We start from the raw sequence: 22006 nt of genomic DNA, 5'->3' as shown, positions 1-22006 counted from the left end.
CCCCATAGTTTTTTCTTTGACAGCCTTAGAATAAATAGATACAATTTAAAGTGTGTAGACTAATTTAGTGTTGTTTTGCATGGCAAGTATGTAAATGATTGATGAATTGGGAATGTTTTTTTCCCCAAGATGTGTTAATTGGACATTATAATTAATTATGCAACTTAGGTCATTCATTACAATAAAGGTTTTAAGAAGGATATTGAGTTGTATATGATTTATTATTGGTATAATGTATTCATTGATTAGGCTAGGCCTAGACCTATTGAGAGCACTCCCAATTTAAAGCAATGCCTTAAGGGTGACTAAAAGTTGTATATTGCTGTATGATTAACTTTTCTTTGTATTTTTGTAAATAATATAAAGGTTGAAGGATGATTTATTTTAAAAGGTTATTTTTCGCAATGTGACTATTGGTAGGTGTAAAACAGTGTTTCCTAGAAGGTCGTGGCCACCGGCTGAACACACAGTGGGCAGCAGGTAGCAGAAACATGGCGGAGACTGAGCTGAACGTTGACAGCATCATCTCTCGATTGCTGGAAGGTAGTGTAGCCTTACAGACCCGTTGATTTAGCTTACATTTAAAGAGCGATTTGATATTCTTGTTATTGTTTTCATGGGCAGCAAAATTGTATTTTAAAACCCCTTAACAATGTGTTATTCCGTTGACAACCGTTAGCATGCTGCTAACAGCTGCATCTGCTAACGTGAAGCTAGTTTCCCCCACACAAATCTCGTTTAAATTACAGAATTGGGGAAAAGATCAAGTCCGGATAACTCTAAATGTAATTATCAATGTATAATACAACGCTGAATGTTGTTTTCAGATGATAGCCAGGCAAGTGAGCTTTGTGTATGGTTGGCTTTATTTACGTTGTCAGGCCTTGTTGTTAGCAGGACTGCTAGCAACTGCCCACGGGACACACCCCCTTTCAGAAGGACAACATCGAGGGCTGCTCTGGACAGACACTTAATAGTTATTTTGCTGGGACACAGAGTACTTCTATTAATAAACCAACTTCATAAACATGATCATGCACCACGAGCATGACTCGTCTTTACTTATTTCAAGCTGGGTTAATTTTACTAGCGGAAAATTGCTGCCTTCTCACTAGGTCAATTCAATGCAAGGCTTAGTGGAGGTTGGAAGGATAAACCGTTATCATTCTGTTTTGGTTTTCTTAAAACTACAGGCAATATGGTGCAGACAGACCTTGAATTATTAGGCATGCACAGTGATACTGTGGATACCTATTATTATTGTTATTATAACATTAGTGGTCATCCATAATTACTCCCTGGCATTGCTGTGTGCTTGAACATTGACTGCATAGCCCTTTGGTCTTGTAGTGCGAGGATGTCGTCCTGGGAAGATAGTGCAGATGACGGAGGCAGAGGTGCGTGGGCTCTGCATCAAGTCGAGGGAGATCTTCCTAAGCCAGCCTATACTGTTAGAGCTGGAGGCGCCACTCAAAATCTGTGGTAGGTAGTCTACTATAACCAACTGTAAACACTCATCATGCATTCAACACCAATGCAAAAGTTCCATTATTTGTGTGTGTGTGTGTGTGTGTGTGTGTGTGTGTGTGTGTGTGTGTGTGTGTGTGTGTGTGTGTGTGTGTGTGTGTGTGTGTGTGTGTGTGTGTGTGTGTGTGTACATTCCCAAGCCAGTTAAAAGTAGTCCATAAAATCTATCATGTCAGTAAATGATCCTAATAATCTTGCGTTTTGGAAATTGTTTCTGTGCAGAAGTCAGGGATGATCTTTCATTTTCCTCTCCTCTCTCATTTCATCTGCTCCTAAATCACAATAAAAAAAAATAAAAAAAATGTGAGTGGAATATTAAAGCAGGGGTGTTCTGCCGCTTTTTGTACCAGGCGACATCCATGGCCAGTACACAGACCTGCTGCGGCTGTTTGAGTATGGGGGCTTCCCGCCCGAGGCTAACTACCTGTTCCTGGGGGACTATGTGGACCGGGGGAAGCAGTCCCTGGAGACCATCTGCCTGCTGCTGGCCTACAAGGTCAAGTACCCCGAGAACTTCTTCCTGCTGCGCGGCAACCACGAATGTGCCTCAATCAACCGCATCTACGGCTTCTACGATGAGTGTGAGATTCGGGCTGGGGGGCTTAACGTAACAGTTGTTCAAGTCCACATTAGGAGTAGACTTGGTTCTGAAAAATCGACAACATTTTTTCCATCTGTAGGCTGATATTATTTCCCAATTCAAAGTCTTGCAAGCTTATTTTGTCAGTTGCATCATCTCTTCTACAGGCACAGCATCTATTCAAATTCTGCCCGTGTTTTTCATTTTCAGGCAAACGCCGGTTCAACATTAAGCTCTGGAAGACCTTTACAGACTGTTTCAACTGCTTGCCCATTGCAGCCATTATAGATGAAAAGATCTTCTGTTGTCATGGAGGTAAGGGAATACTGTTGTATACTTTGAATTCATTAATTCAAATACATTCCAAGTTTTGCAGTGTTTGTCATGGTTAGTTATATTTGTGTGAACTGAAAGTGAAGTAAACATAAGGTTTTGCTAAAAAAAAAAATTAGATGTGTATTATGTATAGTGTGAAATGCATTGTTGCTGTTTGTAGCCATTAGCATGTACTACGAAATATCAGGGTCATTTAACCTTGAAAAATGAATAACTATATAAATTAATCCTACACATTGTCACTTCAGTTTTGCACCTCTGCCGTGGGTAATGATTGACATGACTGACACTGTTCTCCCAAACCACCAGGGCTGTCGCCTGATCTGCAGTCCATGGAGCAAATTAGACGCATCATGAGACCCACGGATGTCCCTGATACAGGTCTGTTATTCATTTTGGAAAACTCTGAGGGACTCTGGGGTACATTCTTCTGACCTCAGGAAATTTTGTCCTGAGCTCCTTCTACTTTTGTAGAAGGGCAGCCAATAACAATTTCCGTTAAGTAAATGACGTGGCAAATTTGAATGTGAAGAAAGACTTAATACAATTCCATAAATTAAGTGTTACCATATCTAGGATTGGAACTGCATGTGTGGTTGGTGTTGGTATGAGACTTGATTTATAGAGACTTATCCTCCACTGAAGGCCTGCTGTGTGACCTGCTGTGGTCGGACCCGGATAAGGATGTGCAGGGCTGGGGGGAGAACGACCGCGGCGTCTCCTTCACCTTCGGCGCCGACGTGGTCAGCAAGTTCCTCAACCGCCACGACCTGGACCTCATCTGTCGAGCCCACCAGGTGAAACTGAGGGGCTGTGCTGCCATTAGAGCTTGCATGTGTTGATTGAGAATATGATTAAGAGCAGGGGGGGGTGTACAAAGGATAAATTGTGCTAAAGAATTGAACAGTTTAGTCTCATTGACTTGAATAGAAAACTCCCTGAATCAATGTGATCCATGGTAAACACACTGATATAAAGGATAGTTACTGTGATTACCATAGATAGTATCATTATATTATAATATCAGGATAGTAATATTGGACAGACCACAATGATTTGACCACATGAAACGTAAATGAATAAGACAATATACTCAAATTGTCACTGTGAAGTGTGTGTGTGTGTGTGTGTGTGTGTGTGTGTGTGTGTGTGTGTGTGTAGTGCATCTCTTCAGATCTATCCCTAGGGCCCTGTGGTTCTTATGGTTGACCCCCTGTGTTTCGGGCCCTTAGGTCGTAGAAGATGGCTACGAGTTCTTTGCCAAGCGGCAGCTGGTGACGCTGTTCTCTGCTCCCAACTACTGCGGGGAGTTTGACAACGCCGGGGGCATGATGAGCGTGGACGAGTCTCTAATGTGCTCGTTCCAGGTAAGAACCCGGCTCCAAAGGAAGGCCTCAACAGGCCCCACCGTCTTACCTTCACCCTGCACTATGGTCTCCCATAAGCAGAGCTCCCTGGGTGGAGGGGCTCCTGGGGGGGAACCATTTGGTCTGGAGAAACTTTCTAGTTTAGTCATTTTTAATGGTGTGAGCGTTGAAAAGTTATACTGTGCAGTTTTAAGCCCTCGGAGAAAAGCAAAATGGGACCAACTCAGCGTTTAGCTTTAGGGACACATAGCGATGCCATCTCTGGGCTGGCTAGGTGCCAAGGAGGCTGATGTCAAATAGAACTGTCAAATATATTGTAAATATTGACACTAAATGAGTGTCCGTAGGAACCGATATTGATCTTAATTCACTTGAAAACATGCGTTTCAGATCCTGAAGCCCTCGGAGAAGAAAGCCAAGTACCAGTATGGCGGGGTGACCTCGGGGCGTCCCGTCACCCCCCCTCGAACCGCTCAAGCCCCCAAGAAAAGGTGAGCAGCTGGCCCCAACCCGTCCCCCATGCCGCGTCCAGGCCCCCCATCCCCGACCCTGTTCCAGACACCTCCGCCTCTGCTCTCAGCCAGCATTGTTCAGGTGTAAACTGATCATACCGTGTGGAAATGATTTGCTTGTTTGTTGGGTGTTTTCCGTTAATTTACTCGTGTAAAGTATTTTTTATGCAATAAAACGTGTTGCTTAGCCCTTAAACCATTAGTCCTTTGAGCAATATGAGATTCACCCCGTGTGGAACGGCCAAACATGTGGAACAGATGGCCCCGGGCCTCATGTGTTCATGGCATTGTGACTTTGAGGACGGTTGTGTGGTTGCTGAGTGTGCGCTTGTGATTGAGAAGGTGTGGCGGTTGTGCGCCAATGAATTCAAACTTGCGTTCCTCCAGACCAATGGGTCTCTCCCGAATGTGAACTCTTATTCTGATCCATGTACTTTAATGGGGTTGCCAACATTGTCCATACATATGGTGTACAGTAAATTACACCTGTTGATTGATAATAAATGTAACCATAAATGACGTTGGTTAGGCCATCTGCTTAATGTAATAGATGAGCATTAATCAACTGGTTTTAAGAATTAACTCCAATTTCTTTGTTCCTCAAGTTGGAATACATTCCTGATTACAAAAATAGTAGAAACAAAGCAATTTGAAGCATTGATGCAAAGGGAGGAAACCAATTTGATCAAATCCATATTGGAAAATGTCTGTCACTTATAGAGCAGTAATGGGACACCATCAGTTCATTACGATTAATCTATACAGCATGGTACTTGTGCAGTACTTGGAAGTCCGTACGTTCTTGATACACCAGCTCAGTTTTTGTACTTGCACATATATTTATTGCTACCATTTTTGAAAGGTGATCTCAGCTCACCATTATCACATTTGAAGAACCGCATACAGTTATGTACAGTATTAGGCGTTGGACAGTCTTCTTCCATTGCCCTTCAATGCCACTGGTCACCGCAGGACAATATACGCAAGCACGCAGAAAGTAAAGTGAACGCAATTTGTTGTTTGCATCACAGTACTTTACTCCCATCTAGTGGTTATTTAGTAGATAATTTTCATCACACAGAGGTAACCTTCACCTTTTTTGAGTCTTATTTATTTTAATCTTGAATTTGCCTTGTGAATCTATTTAGTCTTCAAGTTGGGAACAGTTGTGTGAACAATTTTAAGATTTGTACAGGTTTGTTTCAAACTTGGTAAATTAGATTGTGTGGGTAATATTTTCGATTCGATTGAACAATTGAATGGTAATTCAGCTTGGAATCAAATGAATGAAAATTCCAAGATATTAAATTCTGAAAGTTCGGTTAAAATTAACATTAAAGAAGCATAAGGTGATCAAAGTTGCATCCAGTATGCACTAGTGCTGATTTCATTGTACAAAACATCTGAAAATGCAGTACTCGTTTATTACATTGCAAACCGTCTGTACAGTTCATGACAACACATTGATTCTGGTGTCAAAAGCAGTGTGACTTGGCATTATAAAAGATACACTTTATATTTTCATGTCTGCATGAGGTTATACATGCCCTCGTATCAATATTGTCATTCACATATTAAAGACATCAACCAATCAGCTGTCAGACCCATTTCTTCTTCATCGAACCAACCTTCTCGCTATCATCGAGACCGCCAGAGGAGTCAATTTAAATTGCACCGATTTTTCTCCTGAGGCTCCAGGTGTCAGTCCTGCTTCAGGGCTGAGCGCACCGACTGGGGCACTCTGTTGACATAGTACTGGTGGTTGTGGAGCGTGGCCAACACGCCCGCTGAGTTCATGTGCTTCACATTAGCATCATAGCGGTAGTCATTGCCATGCATGTCTGTCAGCTTACCTACAGGGGCACAGAAAGGTGAATGAGAAAGGAAAGTCAACCATATACATATATGTTCCGTTTTTACATAAAACTCTTTAACAAGCTAATGTGAGTAAAACTGGGGTACGAAACTGCAGATATTAACATTTCTTCCATTAACTTCTGGATACCTGTGTCATGTGACACTTTATTTATGACAGATTTATTTTGATCTTATAATGTGTATATAAATAACAGCATTGACATTAGTAAAAACATCCCTGTAAGGAAAACATTTATACTTTTAATATAACAAAGTTAAGCTTGATTACCGAAGATACAGGTATCAGAGGCTAAACGTTTTGCTCTGTTTAGCAATTTAACAGAACAAATTCTGTTTTACCTCCCACAGCATGCAGGATGGCCTCAGTGGCACAAGTATCCCACTTCTTACATCCTGGACTCGCAAAGACATAGGCAGAGGCCTTCCCCTCAATTAGCTGGATTATCTGCAAAGTATTGATGAGGGCAATGTAATTCTCTTATTTAGATATACACAATCTAATCACATGTTACAGGAACAGCCCGACAGTAGGTCTGATGGTAAGTCAATATGGGCGTTGACGTATTTGCATTGGCAATCACAGCCTTATAACAAATTGGTCCGGCTCACCTTGTTTCCAGCTCCGCCCACTCTGATGACCTCATGGGGCTCCATGGCATCCACGCAGTCGGTCACTACCTTGTTGCTATGGGAACGAGTGGTGGTGACGATGCGTCTGTCACCCGGGACTTCCTTCACCTCAATTCCAAACGTGCCCAGTCCCAGCACGCCCCACATGGTTCTGCCCAGGTCAGCGTCTCCTCCCACCTGAACGATGAAGAACGTGTTGTGACCCCTGATCGTAGGGGGGGGGACGTCTTTGACAAACAGCAAGATGTTCTTATTATCTTCGTGATTATGGGGGTACCTGGTAGTTGTAGAAAGGCTGGTTGATGACCCCGGCGATGGCCTTGCCTCCGTACGAGATACCGATCAGTACCGTCACGTTGTCCAGTAGCCCTGGAGGAGCGTATTACCGGGAGGTCAGATAACTGGGGTCCCACAGTGCAGACTAGTTCTTAATCCAATAAGATCATGCAAACAGTGGATCCAGCTCAACGTGCGCTCTAGAGGACTGATCGATCCAACACCTCCCTCACACTGAAACATTAAAAGGGTAAGGCTCCGCAGTCAGACGTGGTAGAGGGCCGAAGCGAAATACACAGCCCAGTGTGTGCAGTGTTATGATAGAGCAATCCAGTGACATACTGTATCAGCATGCCGCCATGCAAATCTATGGCATCCATGTCAGGGGCAACATTGATGCAAGTGTGTTTAAAACATAGGGTATCATATAAAGATATAAACCAGAGAGAATGCATGAAGACCTTACCCTCTGTATACTCCTTGGTACCATCAAGTGGATCGACCCATACTACCAGCTGAAAGCAAGACAATGGTTTAGGAGCAGCATAAGCAAACTGTTACAGTTAACTAGCCTCAAGTATCAGACCAAGGATGCTGCAGCCTCCTAACGACTACAAAGAGTATAGTATGTCTTTTAATTCCCACATTGGACCTTTTTTAGCATTGCGTGTTGAGTTGTGGCTCATCAAGGCTATGTGCCCATTACTTGAATCACCACGCATTCGTACATTACAAGGCGTGTCTGCTGCTCTTACCTCCTCCTCCTTCAGGTCTTTATACTCTGAGGGACAGCACTTCTGGAGGATAACGTCCTCCTGGCCCTCCTCCATGAGGTCTGCCCTTGGCTCCTCTTCAGGAAGGTCCTGCAGAAAGACATGTTTATGATTGACTCCTGTGGCCATAGAGAGCATGCATTTACTTTATGACAATGTTATGACATTATAGTGAGGGTGGAGTAACAAGTCCTAAGCAGTACCAGAGAGGGACACACGTGACAATAGCTCACCTCCTCTCCAATTATGGTAATTTTAGGGAAGTGTTTGGACAGAGAGGCACATATGCTCTGCTGAGCCAGTCTGTCTGCCAGAGTCTGAAGGTCATTGGCTCCGGTCTGTCAATCACAAGCAGAATTACTTAAGTAACATTTTTATACTGTTAGAAAAACACTCATCATTCTACTGCATCACCTGTCCCCATATACTTAGTTGCTATACTTGCTATTCTTGTGTGTGTGTGTGTGTGTGTGTGTGTGTGTGTGTGTGTGTGTGTGTGTGTGTGTAAACTGCAGCAAAACATTTTATTTTAGTTGCTATAGCTATGGATTTCAAGATAGAAATTTGATTACGAAATGGTTCAACTTGAAATGGCATGTTAGAAGAGGTGACTTCAAATCGAATAAATTCTGATGACTATGATTTCAAAGCATAATATTCGAATTGTATGAATTCAATGGTGACTACATTTAGATTAAAAAAACATTCAAAACATTAAGGTGCGTTGCTTCCATACAAATAACTGCCCATTGGTTGCAAACTATTTTTTTTATTCCTTGCATCCCGTGTTCAGTAATTTGCCTAAACCATTTTTCAATGATTCCAAAACAATGGTTGCATTGTGATTCATAAATGTTATCAATCACAGCCTACTCATGTTGAAGGTAAACACGCACGTCAATCAAATGGACACTGACCTTTTCCACAATGCCCAGCTCCCCGCTCTGGAGCACGTTCCTAACGATGGACCCGGCTCTCTCGGCCACGGCGTAGGCTGAGGCCACCAGGCGCATCACAACCGCAGGGTTTCTATTCATCGCTAAATTAATGGAGAATAGTTATATGTCATATTTCCCCATGGTTCTGCCGAGGTCGGCACCTCCTCAAACCTTACGGAATAAGAGTGTGTTGTGACGACAGATCGTAGGAGGGGGACGTCTTGGATATTCGAATACAATCTCATATCGGAGAACAGAAATCATATTTTCCAAAGATAACTGTTCATGCCTAAGGAATATTTTAACAGCTTATAGTAGCAGGATGCAGTTGAGTATAAACAAGGAACTTATAATAGAGACAAATAGATACATATGAGAGCGAATTACTGGACTTACTGCTGGGGCAAAAGTCCAAAAGATGTTGCGATATATCTGCCGTCCCTGATGTGTACGGCAGAAGCAGCTACCTGTTTCGCCGTTTCGCCAGACCTCAATAGTGGCGAAGTCACGCCTCTTCCGGTAGAGCCCATGGGGAAAATATGAATGGGTTTCAATGGAGAGAAAGTAATTATCCTCTGGTCCCTGTCTTTATATGCCCCGGATTACACATATGTTGGTTGTCGATTTAAATGATAATTTTTCATGCCAAGAGTTTGACCGTTTATTGTGCAATTGTTCAGTTAAAGGCGGTAGAGAAAACACAATGAGGAAGACTAGACGTCTCGTATGTGACGTCACGCTCCATGCGACCGGCGTGGACAAGACCGACAATCTCCCCATCGGCATAACTGAAACTCTCCACATGCCCCGATTTATAATGGTTTTCACCTCTTTCGGATGCTTAGATCCTCCCCTTGGAAAAAAAGCGGTGGAGAGAGAGCATGTCTGTACCGGAGTTCCAAGTGCGGGTGGTGACGTATATCATTCGCGTCGAGAGCAGCGAAGGGCTGTAGTTCACTTAAGCGGCTTCACACAAAACCTTACATTATCAAATTCCTCACGATTTTTTTTTCTATGCATGAAAAATTATCATTTAAATCCAAAAACAACATATTTGTAATCCAGGACATATAAAAACTGGGACCAGAAAATAATTACTTTCTCTCCATTGAAAACCATTCATATTTTTCGATCTCATAGGTCCCATGGGCTCTACCGGGGAGGCGTGACTTTGCCACTAGATTTTTCATGCAAAGAAAACTAAACATTTTCGTGAAGAAGTTTCATAATGTTAGTTTTTTTCAAAGGGGAGGGTAAAAGTATCAAAAGACGTGCAAACCATTAAAAGTTTGGGCATGTGATGTGGAGAATTTCAGTTATGCCGATGGGGAGATTGTGGGTCTTGACCACGCCAGTCGCAGGGAGCGTGAAGGCACATACTAGACATGTAGCATTTCTCCTTCGGTTTTCTCTACAGCCCTTAACTGAACAATTGCACAATAAACGGTCACACTCTTGGCATGGAAATATCATATCATTTAATTCCACAAACAACATATGTTTAATCCGGGACATATAAATACTGGGACCAGAAGATAATTACTTTCTCTCCATTGAAACCCATACATATTATTTTTTTCTACCGGAAGGATCGTGACTTTGCCACTCTATTGTTGATGACCGGAAGTAGAGTAATGACGTCGACTCTGTTGGATCCAAAGCACGCCCACCACGTTGCATGAAACTCCCCCTCATTTTTTCATGAAACAAGAAATCACTCAATTCACATCAGGCAAAAACCAGGCGTCTTCCCATTATCGAAATACTTGAATATCTTGGAAAGTATGTTATTTAAAAACAACAAAGACATGCTACTCTGTAGAGATGTGGCTTATTGAGCTTTATTTAATATATTACTTTATGACGTATTGTGACAACCCAATAAAACTGGATGACTACATGTCCAATAACTTAAAAAGAAAAAACACTCTGAGGCACTCTTTCCCAACAGGACAATTTTCATTTCTTAATCTGTTAGGCAGATAGAGAATGGTAACCCATTTCTCCCTCTAACTGCTCTACAGTTATAGCGCCGAGGATGGGCTGACAGTCAGGGTTGAACACAGAATAAGCACTCAGTTCCCCGGGTTGTCGTGCAGCCGGGCTGCGAAGTCCTTGGTACATCCAGTAGAAGAGGGAGAGGACGAAAAAGGGAAGGCCGAATTCCAGTTCAGCAAAGAGTCCGAGAAGGACAAGCCACAGCAACACTTTAAATAAAGTGCGATTATCGAAGCAAAGCCTGCTGGAACCAATCCATCTTCCAATAGCACTGTCCAGAGTCCAGTCAGACCTATCCTACAAAAGGTAGACACACGTGTTTAATTAATCTCCAAACACATCACGAGTATAGGAAAGTATGGCACATTGTTTTTTTTAAATATTATTACAGAATGGAATAGCATTTAGTTAACCAATTACAATGTAATGTTAAATAAAAGGGGTTAGGGTTAACCCTATCAAATATGTGTTAAGAAATTGATAAATTATATTGAATGTTCTCAATTCTCTTTAGCCTATCATTAGTTAGAATGCAGTGTGTGTGTGTGTGTGTGTGTGTGTGTGTGTGTGTGTGTGTGTGTGTGTGTGTGTGTGTGTGTGTGTGTGTGTGTGTGTGTGTGTGTGTGTGTGTGTGTGTGTGTGTGTGTGTGTGTGTGTGCGGTGTGTGTGTGTTAAACCTCACCCACCACGACCGAGTAAGCCACAAAGGACATATAGTTAACAGTGTTAATTCCACATGTATTATGTTGCATTGGGAAACTTACCTCGACCTGGATCGTTTCTCTCTCTATGTAAGGGCTGGTGATGTTGGCCTGCGTGGGAGCCTGTAGTGCCGCTTCGTTTGTAGGTTCAATCGTGTCTAATGCTATCGATGTTCTGGGCGGTTGGTTGGCTGTACTTTCGACTGTTTTGGTTGCGTTTTCAGCCTTTCTCCGAGCCCTGAATTCAGCAAGTTTTTGTTCCATAACAGCCCCGACTGGTACCTGTCCGCTTTGCGGAAATGGGTGGACATCAACCATGGTTATCGGAAGTAACTAACATGTCTATGTAGTCAATTGCTTCACATGTATATGAAAACATCACATTTGAAGTTGCTACATAATCATATAAACAAATATAGTCGAATACGATTTCAATAGGATTTCAACACAGTGAATAATTGTGAGGGTTTATTTCAGGTTTGTTTACCTCTCAATTGTCAACGTGTATTTATCGGAATCCGGAACCAGTTGTCGTAAATACTGTCGTAAAGGTCCTAACGTTAAACAGAACCAGGAACTTCACCGCCCGGTTTGTTTTCATCCTTTGGTGAGTAATATTTAACAACATTATCATGCAAAGTATAGTTGTATCCTCTTCGTCCACAATTTATAATAATACATATGCCAATTGAATTGCCAATACAGTATGTGCTTTTTTCCCATAGTCTTTACTCAAACAAGAGGCAGAGCATCTCCTTATCGATGACTGTTTGCTGTATTCTTGAATTTAAAACCACGCTCCCAGGTTGCTTACTGTGGAAGTGAACTGGAATTTTGCAACAAAGAAGCTGCATAAATAAACATCAAATGTTTACCGTACCCGTCTAGAATTGCACTAGAAATTATTTTCAGTGGGTGTCATGAAAGATGGCAAATTCCATCCACGACATTGTGGTCTACAATCACGCCCACGCGAAAGGCAGACATTCTGAAGGCAGACATACAATAAATGTATTGCTAGTTATGAGTTTATGACCTAATACATTGGTTATTTCCCCTGCCCCCGACCCCCCCCAGAAATGGCCTCAGCTCCAACACCACAACTGACCCTTACTGTTGAGCAGGCCAGAGGTAATTATTTTATTAGTACCTTAGCACGTGTTTGTTACTCTTTATAATATATGTGATATAGCTTTCTTAATTCTCAACATTGTCTACTTCCTCTTTCAGTTTTCAGATTGAGGGTAATATCTGAAATCTTTGCGATACTGAAAAGCTTTTCCCCCCTGTTTGTGTACATACAGTGGTGCTTAGTGAGGTCATCCAGGCCTTCTCTGTACCAGAAAACGTTGCACGGATGGAGGAGGCAAGGGAAAGTGCCTGCAATGACATGGGGAAGATGCTGCAGCTTGTCCTTCCTGTAGCCACACAGATTCAACAAGAGGTTATCAAAGCCTATGGCTTCAACAATGAGGGAGAGGGTAAAGTCACATTTTCATCGTTTTATATATCGCACTTTAACTATTAACCATTCTGAATGATATTCTTGTCACCAGAAACCACCTGAATGTTCGTGCTGAGCTGATCCTGCCATTCTTTACAGGTGTACTGAAATTTGCCAGATTAGTAAAGATGTACGAAACTCAGGACCCAGAGATTGCTGCCATGTCGGCGAAACTGAAGTCCCTCCTGTTGCCGCCCCTGTCCACACCACCGATTGGAGGGGCCATACCAGCCTCATGAGGAATGGAATGTCAGAATGGAATATCAAAATGGAAGCTTGTAACATTCATAAACTGCCAACTGGCCATTTGATTGCCCTTATTCATTGTATCAGTCGTTCCAGAAGCCTGCCTGCACTGCATCCCAATTTCATTGTTTAAATCCATGTTGTAAGTAGTGTTTTACCTTTTTACATTGAATGCATAATTGTAGTGAGGTTGCTGGAATGGTGTTATGGTCACAGTATTTATTTAGCAGGTTCCAGGGCTCCAGAATAACTTTTTTCCCTATCCTTCTCACACTCATTGGCCTGCTACAGATGCCGGATTCGATGACACGCCCCTTCCCCGTTTAACGTGTACAAATACAAAGTCTAAAAAGGGCAAAATTCAGTCGCACTCAAATTTTGGTCGCAAAAGAGGACCATTTGGTTGCAGTCTGGAGCCCTGGGATAAATTGTTTGTCATTCACAATAACCCACTTAAATGCCATCATTTTATAATGTGTCAGATATTGACAAATGTCTTTATGTATTAAAATTGTAAAAGATAACTTTCCGTCTGTTCTGATCATCATGCATCACAAACCAAACTGGCACCATTATAAATGTATACATATAACTTTATTATTGTGACTCGACGTTTGGAAACTGTTTATAGGTTGTAAATTGTTAAAAATTAAATAGCATCTCGTCTCTCACCTTTCACCCACTCACACAGTGAATACAATCATACGTTTTACCGGGCCAGCATATAAACTTCACGTCCAGCCCCTCCCTCTGTTGTGCATCGAGTTTGAGAACAGATGTGACATGCGTGACTGGAAGTGTTCATATAAATAAAAGATTCATAGATATACATTTACACACAAAATATCATAGTGCCTCATATTGCTTTGCGTGGCCCAGGCCATTTGAAAGAGATGTGGTTCTCGTGCTGCTCCCTGTGGAGGAGTGGTCCTCAGTCCTTTCTGCTCGGGGATGGGTCACAACATTTGAAGGAAGCTTGGGGTGGTTGAAGGTGGTTGATCACATCTCAAAGTGGCGAAAGATGCCTTCAATGTATCCCAGTACCCTCTGCCAGTTGGGTCCGTCTGCTTTGAGCATCTCCTCCACCGTCTGCCACATTGCGGTCATTTAAAGCATGTCACAGATAAACCCCCAAGGTTCTAATGTTAAGGCCTATATTCAGTGCCATTATTAACATAGGCCCTGTTTTGTAATCAAACATTGATCTAAGATTGAAATCTGTTGTTTTGGATTTACAGTTAAACATTTATTCATTTTTTATTGAAAATCATAATAACTGAATTGATATATCAAGAGTCTTGAGCTCTACCTAAATGTGATTGAGGTTAGAAAACTTTCTTTCTTCCTCACATCTTACCAGTGTGGCTGTGATTCCAATACTGTTCCCAGTTTGGAAAGCAAGGTCCAGGTTGCCTTTCTGTAAGATTAGAAGAAGGAACCGAATCAGTCATACAGACCTTCCCTTGTCATAGTAGCACTTTGGGCCAAAAGGATCCTCTAGATTTTTATCGGTTTGGGAATCCTGCTAATTTATGTGTGTGTTGGCTATTATTTTTTTTGTATTGCTTGTCTTTTAAATGAACCTTGAGTCTAATAATAAAAGTTGATGATGAGTATTCGGCATCTTGTGAATAGCTTAATAGTATCAATTGGCAAATGTTCCAACTTAGAGTACTTTCTGTTCTTAAAATGACAAATTTGTCTCAGTGTTGATCTAAGAACCAGTGGCTGGAATCTGTCCTTTATCTTTAGTTTTAGTTACTTTGATCAGTCTATACTATAAAAAATAAAAATAAATACATATGGATATGCATAGAAAAATCCAGAAATATATTAATATTGGCCTTTGAATGAGATGCAACATAAAATAACAACATGGAAGTCCCGTCTGGGACTGGAACTTTAGAACTTCAGAGTATTTTCTCTCACCTTGTCCTCAGGTGTGAGACTGCCGTATGGGACGTGCGATGGCATGTAGGTGTGGTACACGGCGCAGAAGGCCAGGCCGTCCTCCCAGCTGCTGCTGAAGTTTGTGATCTCAATATTCTGTTCAAACACATTTTGATTTGAGAACATAGAATGGATTCCGAGTCACTTGCACTGGTAGAGACCTTACTAAACAGAACAACGTTCTTAAATTAAAAGGGTAATTACAACTTTTTTGAGCACAAATATACTATTTGAGTTGGGCCGAGTTCAGAGATCCATCCCCGCTCAAAGGTCAAATTCAGCGAAAACTGTGTGCACTGTTGGACAGGAGTAACGTTTTAATCTCCAACCTTATATCCCTTGGTACGTGTTTGGCACCAGCGGAGCAAGGCGTTTCTCCTGGAGCCGCCGTGACGTCGTAGCAGAACGCTAAAGGCATCCTGAGGTCTGTGGAAGCAGCACAACAGGGGAGAGTTTTGAGAAAAAGAGCAATTAACTCTTCTCAGGGGTCATGTTATGCCTTTCTTTGAAGGATCAACTCCTGTAATAAATGCATGTTTATGTCATCAAATTCTCTTTTTACAATCCCATTACTCCCAGTTGGCATCAGAGTGCTGCAACATCCATTTTACAGTTCACTTAATCTTTGTTTAAAATTTCTATTCAATGAATACTAGTCAAAAGTCGTAAGGTGGCACCAACAGTCATGTCTGCAATAATCAAACTAATCAAATTTCTAAACAACATAACTTGTTTTTTTACCTATTGGAATCAGGGTTTGGGTCCTCATCCGGCTTTTCTTCAAGCAAAAGAAACACAGCAAACATTTAAAATGATCAAAACCAAAGAAAATGTAATTCAACGGAATATCGATGCCGTTAATACAACGTTGATTTACTTGTAGAAAAATTGGACCAACTGTCTTGCCGTTGCAGAAGCCTAGTCGTCTTTTTCTCTTTGGCAGGCTCTTCCTTCTAGAAAAGGTTAGGAACAAACTTATCTCATCGCCATTGAACAGCAAAACCTTTTTTTATAAAACATTGGGTGCAATGTCTGTTTAAAATTGTGCATGGATTTAATCCACTCTACCTTGCATAGCGGCAACGTTGAACTGTTGTTTTGGCAGGGGCTGCTTTTATTGGTGTTTTCAGGGAGAGGGAGTCGAGAAAGGCTCCTGAGAAAAGACAAAATGAAAATCCCTTGATGCATGATTGTCTGTCATGTAATAAAACAAAGAGAGCCCGTTGAGGGAAGACCCGGCCACTTACCAGGATCTTTCAGAAAGCATCAAAACTCTCCTGTGGTCTGGAGTACCGATGCCTGCCTCCGCCTCCTTCTTCTTAATGGCAGCCAAACTGAGAATGTAAGCCTCAGCGACACCCTTTCCAGCAAGCTGCGTCTTCTCCGACTCCAGGTCACCCTCCCCCCCGAGGCTCCCCACGCAGCCATGCGTCCCTCCGTCCTCCACACCTTTAGGTTGTGCCTCGCAATGTCCTTCCACCTCCTGAGCCTCCACATCCGTGTGCACCCCTTCAAGCAGCTTCTCCTCTAAGTCCTTCTTTCCCACCGCGACCAGTGCGCAGTTCTGCCGCCTACCCTCCTCTTTCCCGTCGTTACCCTGCTCCTCCGAGGAGGAGTCTCCCACCACATTCACCTCTGGCTCTGCTCCATCCTTCGCCAAACCGCGTGCACTGATTCGAGCGTCCGACCCCGTGTGCCCCCGCCGCCGCCGCCTCTCTGCGTTCAGCGTGGACAGCTGATGACGGGCGTCTCGGTGCTGGGCTTCCAGGTCCCGCAGCTCCCGGTCCTGCTCCTGCTGTCTCTTCAGGGCCTGCGCCAGCCGGGCCTCCGCGGCGCCGTGGTGCTCCCGGACCGCGTCCAGCGCCTGCTCGGCCTCCGCACGCAGCCTGTCCGCCACGGACACCGCCACCTGCAGGTCACGCTGGAACTGCAGCCACTCTGCCCTCTCAGTCTGCAGAGTCACAGGGGGAGCAGAGTTAAAGAACAATTCAGGTTGAACAGTTATGCATCTTAATAATCAACATTAACAATTAATATTCAAGTGAGATGATTTTTTTTCTCCATAGTCATGTTCCTTCACAGTATGTTTATATATGAAAAAACCAATACAATTCTTGAACCGCATAGGTTGGATAACCACAGCATACATAGTTGCCTCTCTCAGTAACCAGTACTTGGGTGATGGAGCAAGATAGGAGATCTGAGTTACCCGTAGAGTCTCCTTTAAGCCGTTAACCTCCTCGACCAGCTCACCCCTCTCTGACACCAAGCGCCTGAGGAGCTCTGGCAAAGGTAGAAACACACAAGGCCCCTACTTTAAAAAAACTAATACGAGACATCACATGATGGATTCTATGCCATTTTAGTAATTTGAGGAAGAGTTGTCGGGTAGTTAGTGCAGTATTAATAAGCATACCCACTAGGAGGCAGTTTACAACTACACAAAAAATAAAGTGTTTATTGTTCTTTCACAATCTAATATTTCATTGAAATAGCAAAATAAGAACTATAAAACCCAAATTATATACCTAAATATATCATTCCGTTCAAGGGATGGGGCTAGGCCTTGATGTTTTGTTATTCTCGAGGGGAAAACTATATCGTCAGTTAAAATGTAATCCTAATCAGAAACAGACAGGATGACGGTATTCCTTAAAATTAAAACCAGATTAAAAAACAGTATCAGCTGGGTTAGCGAATTTCCCGAAGCTAAAACACTGCCATGTGCCCAACTTTCACAGTTCGGTTCAACAAGCAGACATTGTGGTCCTACCTACTGCTCCGACTGAGTCGTCAGGACCGGGGCTGAGGCCCAGCGAGGCCCTGTAGTACTCCATCAGACTCCGCATCACCAGACTCGTCTCCTGGCCCACCTGCTCGGCCCCCAGCGGGGACTCCAGCCCACTGTCTCTCTCCTGCCAGACTTGTTCCGTCGGCGAGCCCCAGGGCAGCGGCATCGGCGCCGGGCTGAGTGAGCCCATGTTCCCACAATGCTTTGCTCCCGCCTCTTCCTCTTCCTTTTTCTCGTGACTCAGAGACATCTGTGGAGAAGGTTGACTCTCCATGCTGATCAGTGCCCACTCCCCCTGAAGGACCTGCTGCCGCGGGCAGTTGCTCGGGGTCGGGGTAGGGGGGCAGGGACTGCAGGGGCGGCAGGGGGTCTGCATCTTGTTGGTGAAGACTGAGGAGGAGGAGGAGGCCAAAGCAGCGAGCTGGGCTTCTTCTGAGGGGCTCGTAGGAGGCGTGTGGAAGAAATCCAGAGGAGAACCTGGAAGTAAATACACATTACCCTGGAAGTTACTATTAACATACATTTTTTTTGTAAAAGAGCACAAAAAATTGAATGTATGATTGAAGTAACAATATCAACAATAAACAGTTTGTATATCCAGAAATCAATACTGAAACGTTCCAATTCAGTATTGTGAACTTTCAGATGCTCCTAAATGCTCTGATCTCGGTATCACTGGGACGGTGCATTAATGGTTAGAAATGAATGCTACCTCACTAGTAGGTTCTGTAGGGTGCCATGGTAGGTTGACGTGTGCAAGTATGATCAGTTGATGTGGTGTTCCACAGGGGTCAGTTCTTGGACCTCGAATATTCTTGTTGTACACATACTCTCAGGGATCAATCATTGAGGCCACAGGTTTCTCCGACCACGGTCAGGTATTTAGACAAAATCCTGCCCAAAAGAGAGCTTCATACAGGCAGGACCATCCATCCCACATCCAACCAATCCATGCTCTGGTCATCTCATGGCTGGTATACTGTAATGCTTTGCTGGCCGGGCGAAAATCACTGCACAGGATTCAGAATGCTGAAGCACTTGACAACCACTTATAATAATTAAAAGACTTTATATTGTCCAGTCTGTGTTTCTCAGCCTTGATTCAAGGTAGACAGTTGCCAGACCATGAATCAATGACTGCATGATTGATTGATGCGGTCGATTAGTTGAGCTTCTCTTGCCACTCTTTGATTGACACACACAAACAGAAACACACACGCCAACAGGGTAAAGACATCCTGCCTGAGGGACGCACTGTTCAGAATTTTTTGTCTTCACCCAAATATTGAGCTTGAGATCCCACAGATGCCAAATGGATGCTGCCATTTTTGTTTGCTTGCCGTAATTATTGAAGTGTGGCCTTTGCGCACACACAGGGTTCTAATGTGCACCCTGGAGAAATTAAATGATTCTGGTGCTTTATTTCTACTCTGCTGTCGAGCCAGTCTGTGCTAACGCTAACTCAACAATCTGTCTGGATACGAATGTGTACTCGTGAAGCTAATCTCTTCCCAGTCCACTCCTTGCAAACTGGGAGGAGGAAAAGCATCACTAATCTATTATTAGAATCCAAAACGAGAAAGAATTAATGAATTTAAAAAATATATATATACGCATGGCAGAGGAAGGCGATCAAGTGTAAGAGGCGTCAGTCAGAATAAAATAAATGGTTTTGATTAAGGTAGAGATTCCCACATTCTACCTTAATTCACATGCACAATAGGACTCTGTAAAAAGGCACACAATATGCGAGTGTGGGAACCAGGAAGAAAATAGCTAGAAACTATTTTAACAGCTCAATAGACTGAACACAAGGAGACAATCGAACATTCATGCAATAATCTAAGATAAAATGTGTTTGTGCCTTCATTAAGAGTTAGAGAAGGAGGATGTGCCATAACAAAATATGCCAAAGCATTTATTCTATAAAATAACCAGTTAAAAGATAATAATTAGTAATTAGGTGGAATAAAAATTTAATGAAATATCAATTAATTCAGCAAGATGATGTTGATAAAACGATTCGTTTTTTAAGTATAGGAACAAAAAGCCCTATAGGCCAGAACCCTTAATGTTTCCAAAAGAAAACTTCCCCAAAAGTAATATGCAGGAATACTAGTGTACTGGAATAGTTCACGTGAGCTTTGTATAGGGCAGACCAGACCATACCTGTATGGCCAATACTGTCCTTGCCAGCGTGGTTCCCCATGGTGGTCGGGATAGGGTCGAGGTAGTCAGTGGACGCTGGCTCCTCCGTTTGGCTGGTGGAGAGTGAGGAAAAATAATGGTCCATATGTATTTCAACAATAAAGGCTATTGCGGGCATATGTTGTCCTCATATCCACCAAATGATTGGGCATTTCATTTTGATCAACATGATAACATGTTAATCAATTAGGCCTACCCATGTTGAGAGTGTGGAAAGGGAAATAGCCTACGACATGTCTACACAGAGATGAGATTCCGAGGTGTAGGCTACGATGGAAACAAATAGACAGGCGGTATATCATAACCAGTGAGAAGCAGTAACACGAACGGTATGCTGTGAGGAAGGTAGCCTCCCCATTACACAGAATTTACACTGACAAATCAAGGGGTTAGTTATCCATGTGTCGTCCCCTCTGGCATCCGTGCACTTGTGGTTAAATGATAACCCCTCGGTTAGTGTAAAACATGCTAGTTGCTCCAAAAGTTGTTTAGGTTAAGGAGGAAGGCAAAGGACTGCGTTTCGCCCGACGCCTGCAGACTAAAGGACTCCTAGTTATTAGTTCCAGCAGCTTACCTGCCAACCTATCCGCAGTGAGCCTTCCGATGTGGTCAGTGACCGCCCGGCGTCTGACCCCAGACCTCAACGCTCTCCCCCCGTGAGGCTTCAATGGTCGCTAGCTTCACTTGCAGACACACACATCAACAAATGTATGTGTGATCATCACCAATCACGCCAGTTACATCAGTTGTCCACTCAGAGCTGAAGAAAAGGAAGCGCACACATGACAGCCTACACGAGCGTCAACTTTTCTATCGCATCACTCCCATCCCAATGCGACAAAAAGGAGACATGACGGTGGAAACAAACCGGCTGCGACGCCGCACCCCTAGATGGAAATATGTGTTGTGTTGGGACGGAGTCAGCACCACCAAATCTATTCCAGTTATACGCTGTGTGTGTGGGCGATAATGTTTCTCCTTTGTATGCGGCGTGGTGTGGCGGCGGCCGAGCGTGTAGTGATTCCTTGCGACACTAGGCTACGCAGTTGAGACTGAGACGTTCTGCTGCGCCCAGCATTCCTTGCATAACTTTCATATTTCGTAACTGGTTAATTCATATTTTAGAACCGGTAAATCCATCATTCTCAAATCAACACCATGGCCGATGATTATTTTTTTCAGGACACACACACACACACACACACACACACACACACACACACACACACACACACACACACACACACACACACACACACACACACACACACACACACACACACACACACACACACACACATTGAACAGCTAATTAACAGCTCGGTCCATTAGGAGAACCAATCCAACACTATTTGTTGATGTGTTCTATTTCATCCTTACTGACCGCCAAAGGCGGTGCTTTAAGCACTGGATTTATCCGTCTCGCGCATGCGCAGTTCGAGTACCTAATATCAACAAAGTCACCTGTGACCCCTGATGAGCTCCGGACAGCCTATATCTTCCGGTGACATCAGAGGATCTGTTCCTTTCATCTTCTCGCTTCGCAGGTATCGTATCACCTTGCTAGCTAAAAGCTAATTGGATATTATTATCATTGATCGTTCGTTCCTGGTGGCCTTGCGACATATTGTCGGAGCCGTGAGCTGCTCACCCTCCAAAGGCCGCAACGGACCCGCCGAGAGGTTCGGATTGCGTGGAACGCATCTCCCTCGGCTGGATAAGTTTACTTTGTTATCATTTCGTGTTCGGTGAAGGCGGTGTACCCGCTCCTTCTCCCGGCGTTTGTACTGC

At 43.3% G+C, this 22006-nt stretch overlaps 5 protein-coding genes across 10 annotated transcripts; 2 read left to right on the top strand and 3 right to left on the bottom strand.

The window, feature by feature from the left end:
- The first annotated feature begins 400 nt into the window (after nucleotides 1-400).
- LOC130374162 (serine/threonine-protein phosphatase PP1-beta catalytic subunit-like) lies at nucleotides 401-4956 on the top strand. The gene is made up of 8 exons (XM_056580780.1): nucleotides 401-543; nucleotides 1351-1482; nucleotides 1878-2108; nucleotides 2318-2422; nucleotides 2753-2824; nucleotides 3089-3240; nucleotides 3676-3810; nucleotides 4201-4956. The coding sequence occupies exons 1-8, from the start codon at nucleotides 492-494 to the stop codon at nucleotides 4303-4305; spliced, it is 984 nt and encodes a 327-aa protein (XP_056436755.1). The 5' UTR covers nucleotides 401-491; the 3' UTR covers nucleotides 4306-4956.
- Nucleotides 4752-9324, bottom strand: bpnt1 (bisphosphate nucleotidase 1). The gene is made up of 9 exons (XM_056580781.1): nucleotides 9214-9324; nucleotides 8797-8918; nucleotides 8113-8217; nucleotides 7862-7969; nucleotides 7573-7621; nucleotides 7108-7199; nucleotides 6810-7007; nucleotides 6540-6645; nucleotides 4752-6175 (listed from the first exon to the last, which is right to left on the bottom strand). Exons 2-9 carry the CDS (start codon nucleotides 8914-8916, stop codon nucleotides 6024-6026), a joined length of 930 nt encoding a protein of 309 aa, XP_056436756.1. The 5' UTR covers nucleotides 8917-8918; nucleotides 9214-9324; the 3' UTR covers nucleotides 4752-6023.
- Nucleotides 9325-10245: 921 nt separating this feature from the next.
- Nucleotides 10246-12112, bottom strand: saysd1 (SAYSVFN motif domain containing 1). 2 transcript variants are annotated; one of them, XM_056580783.1, is made up of 3 exons: nucleotides 12004-12112; nucleotides 11580-11805; nucleotides 10246-11112 (listed from the first exon to the last, which is right to left on the bottom strand). In XM_056580783.1, exons 2-3 carry the CDS (start codon nucleotides 11778-11780, stop codon nucleotides 10792-10794), a joined length of 522 nt encoding a protein of 173 aa, XP_056436758.1. In that variant the 5' UTR covers nucleotides 11781-11805; nucleotides 12004-12112; the 3' UTR covers nucleotides 10246-10791. The 2 variants fall into 2 exon arrangements, with proteins under 2 accessions (XP_056436758.1, XP_056436757.1); XM_056580782.1 differs by lacking the exon at nucleotides 12004-12112 and having other exon boundaries at nucleotides 11580-11997.
- On the top strand, nucleotides 12017-14423 carry grcc10 (gene rich cluster, C10 gene). Of its 2 annotated transcripts, XR_008893586.1 has the most exons (5): nucleotides 12017-12123; nucleotides 12594-12647; nucleotides 12821-12997; nucleotides 13120-13408; nucleotides 13558-14423. XR_008893586.1 is itself a non-coding variant. In XM_056580784.1 (4 exons), exons 2-4 carry the CDS (start codon nucleotides 12596-12598, stop codon nucleotides 13257-13259), a joined length of 369 nt encoding a protein of 122 aa, XP_056436759.1. In that variant the 5' UTR covers nucleotides 12017-12123; nucleotides 12594-12595; the 3' UTR covers nucleotides 13260-14423. The 2 variants fall into 2 exon arrangements, 1 of the variants encoding a protein (XP_056436759.1); XM_056580784.1 differs by having other exon boundaries at nucleotides 13120-14423.
- On the bottom strand, nucleotides 13825-21248 carry LOC130374161 (cytospin-A-like). 4 transcript variants are annotated; one of them, XM_056580778.1, is made up of 12 exons: nucleotides 20790-21248; nucleotides 20177-20268; nucleotides 17990-18484; nucleotides 17426-17499; nucleotides 16464-17167; nucleotides 16285-16369; nucleotides 16094-16169; nucleotides 15958-15994; nucleotides 15546-15642; nucleotides 15196-15312; nucleotides 14624-14683; nucleotides 13825-14355 (listed from the first exon to the last, which is right to left on the bottom strand). In XM_056580778.1, the coding sequence occupies exons 2-12, from the start codon at nucleotides 20214-20216 to the stop codon at nucleotides 14266-14268; spliced, it is 1875 nt and encodes a 624-aa protein (XP_056436753.1). In that variant the 5' UTR covers nucleotides 20217-20268; nucleotides 20790-21248; the 3' UTR covers nucleotides 13825-14265. The 4 variants fall into 4 exon arrangements, with proteins under 4 accessions (XP_056436753.1, XP_056436754.1, XP_056436751.1 ...); XM_056580779.1 differs by lacking the exon at nucleotides 20790-21248 and adding an exon at nucleotides 20412-20783; XM_056580776.1 differs by lacking the exon at nucleotides 20790-21248 and having other exon boundaries at nucleotides 20177-20783.
- Nucleotides 21249-22006: the final 758 nt, after the last annotated feature.

This window comes from Gadus chalcogrammus, chromosome 21, assembly GCF_026213295.1.
Source record: "Gadus chalcogrammus isolate NIFS_2021 chromosome 21, NIFS_Gcha_1.0, whole genome shotgun sequence".
NCBI lineage: Eukaryota > Metazoa > Chordata > Actinopteri > Gadiformes > Gadidae > Gadus > Gadus chalcogrammus.
Note: the sequence above shows the minus strand (reverse complement) of the source record. Positions and strands in the feature narration are given on the sequence as shown.

Bases quoted from the DNA above. Each gene is read 5' to 3' on its own strand.
- grcc10 (XM_056580784.1), top strand. From the start codon at position 12,596: ATGGCCTCAGCTCCAACACCACAACTGACCCTTACTGTTGAGCAGGCC. The intron at 12,648-12,820 runs GTAATTATTTTA...GTGTACATACAG, and splicing joins TACTGTTGAGCAGGCCAGAG to TGGTGCTTAGTGAGGTCATC. The intron at 12,998-13,119 runs GTAAAGTCACAT...CATTCTTTACAG, and splicing joins CTTCAACAATGAGGGAGAGG to GTGTACTGAAATTTGCCAGA.
- bpnt1 (XM_056580781.1), bottom strand. From the start codon at position 8,916: ATGAATAGAAACCCTGCGGTTGTGATGCGCCTGGTGGCCTCAGCCTAC. The intron at 7,200-7,572 runs GTAAGGTCTTCA...ACGCTCCTCCAG, and splicing joins TACCAAGGAGTATACAGAGG to GGCTACTGGACAACGTGACG. The intron at 7,008-7,107 runs GTACCCCCATAA...TTCATCGTTCAG, and splicing joins AGCCTTTCTACAACTACCAG to GTGGGAGGAGACGCTGACCT.
- saysd1 (XM_056580782.1), bottom strand. From the start codon at position 11,834: ATGGTTGATGTCCACCCATTTCCGCAAAGCGGACAGGTACCAGTCGGG. The intron at 11,113-11,579 runs GTAAGTTTCCCA...TACCTTTTGTAG, and splicing joins GAGAAACGATCCAGGTCGAG to GATAGGTCTGACTGGACTCT.
- LOC130374161 (XM_056580776.1), bottom strand. From the start codon at position 20,333: ATGCCCGCAATAGCCTTTATTGTTGAAATACATATGGACCATTATTTT. The intron at 16,170-16,284 runs GTAGAGTGGATT...AACCTTTTCTAG, and splicing joins CAACGTTGCCGCTATGCAAG to AAGGAAGAGCCTGCCAAAGA. The intron at 15,313-15,545 runs GTTGGAGATTAA...GTGTTTGAACAG, and splicing joins CACGTACCAAGGGATATAAG to AATATTGAGATCACAAACTT.
- LOC130374162 (XM_056580780.1), top strand. From the start codon at position 492: ATGGCGGAGACTGAGCTGAACGTTGACAGCATCATCTCTCGATTGCTG. The intron at 544-1,350 runs GTAGTGTAGCCT...TTGGTCTTGTAG, and splicing joins CATCTCTCGATTGCTGGAAG to TGCGAGGATGTCGTCCTGGG. The intron at 3,811-4,200 runs GTAAGAACCCGG...CATGCGTTTCAG, and splicing joins CTCTAATGTGCTCGTTCCAG to ATCCTGAAGCCCTCGGAGAA.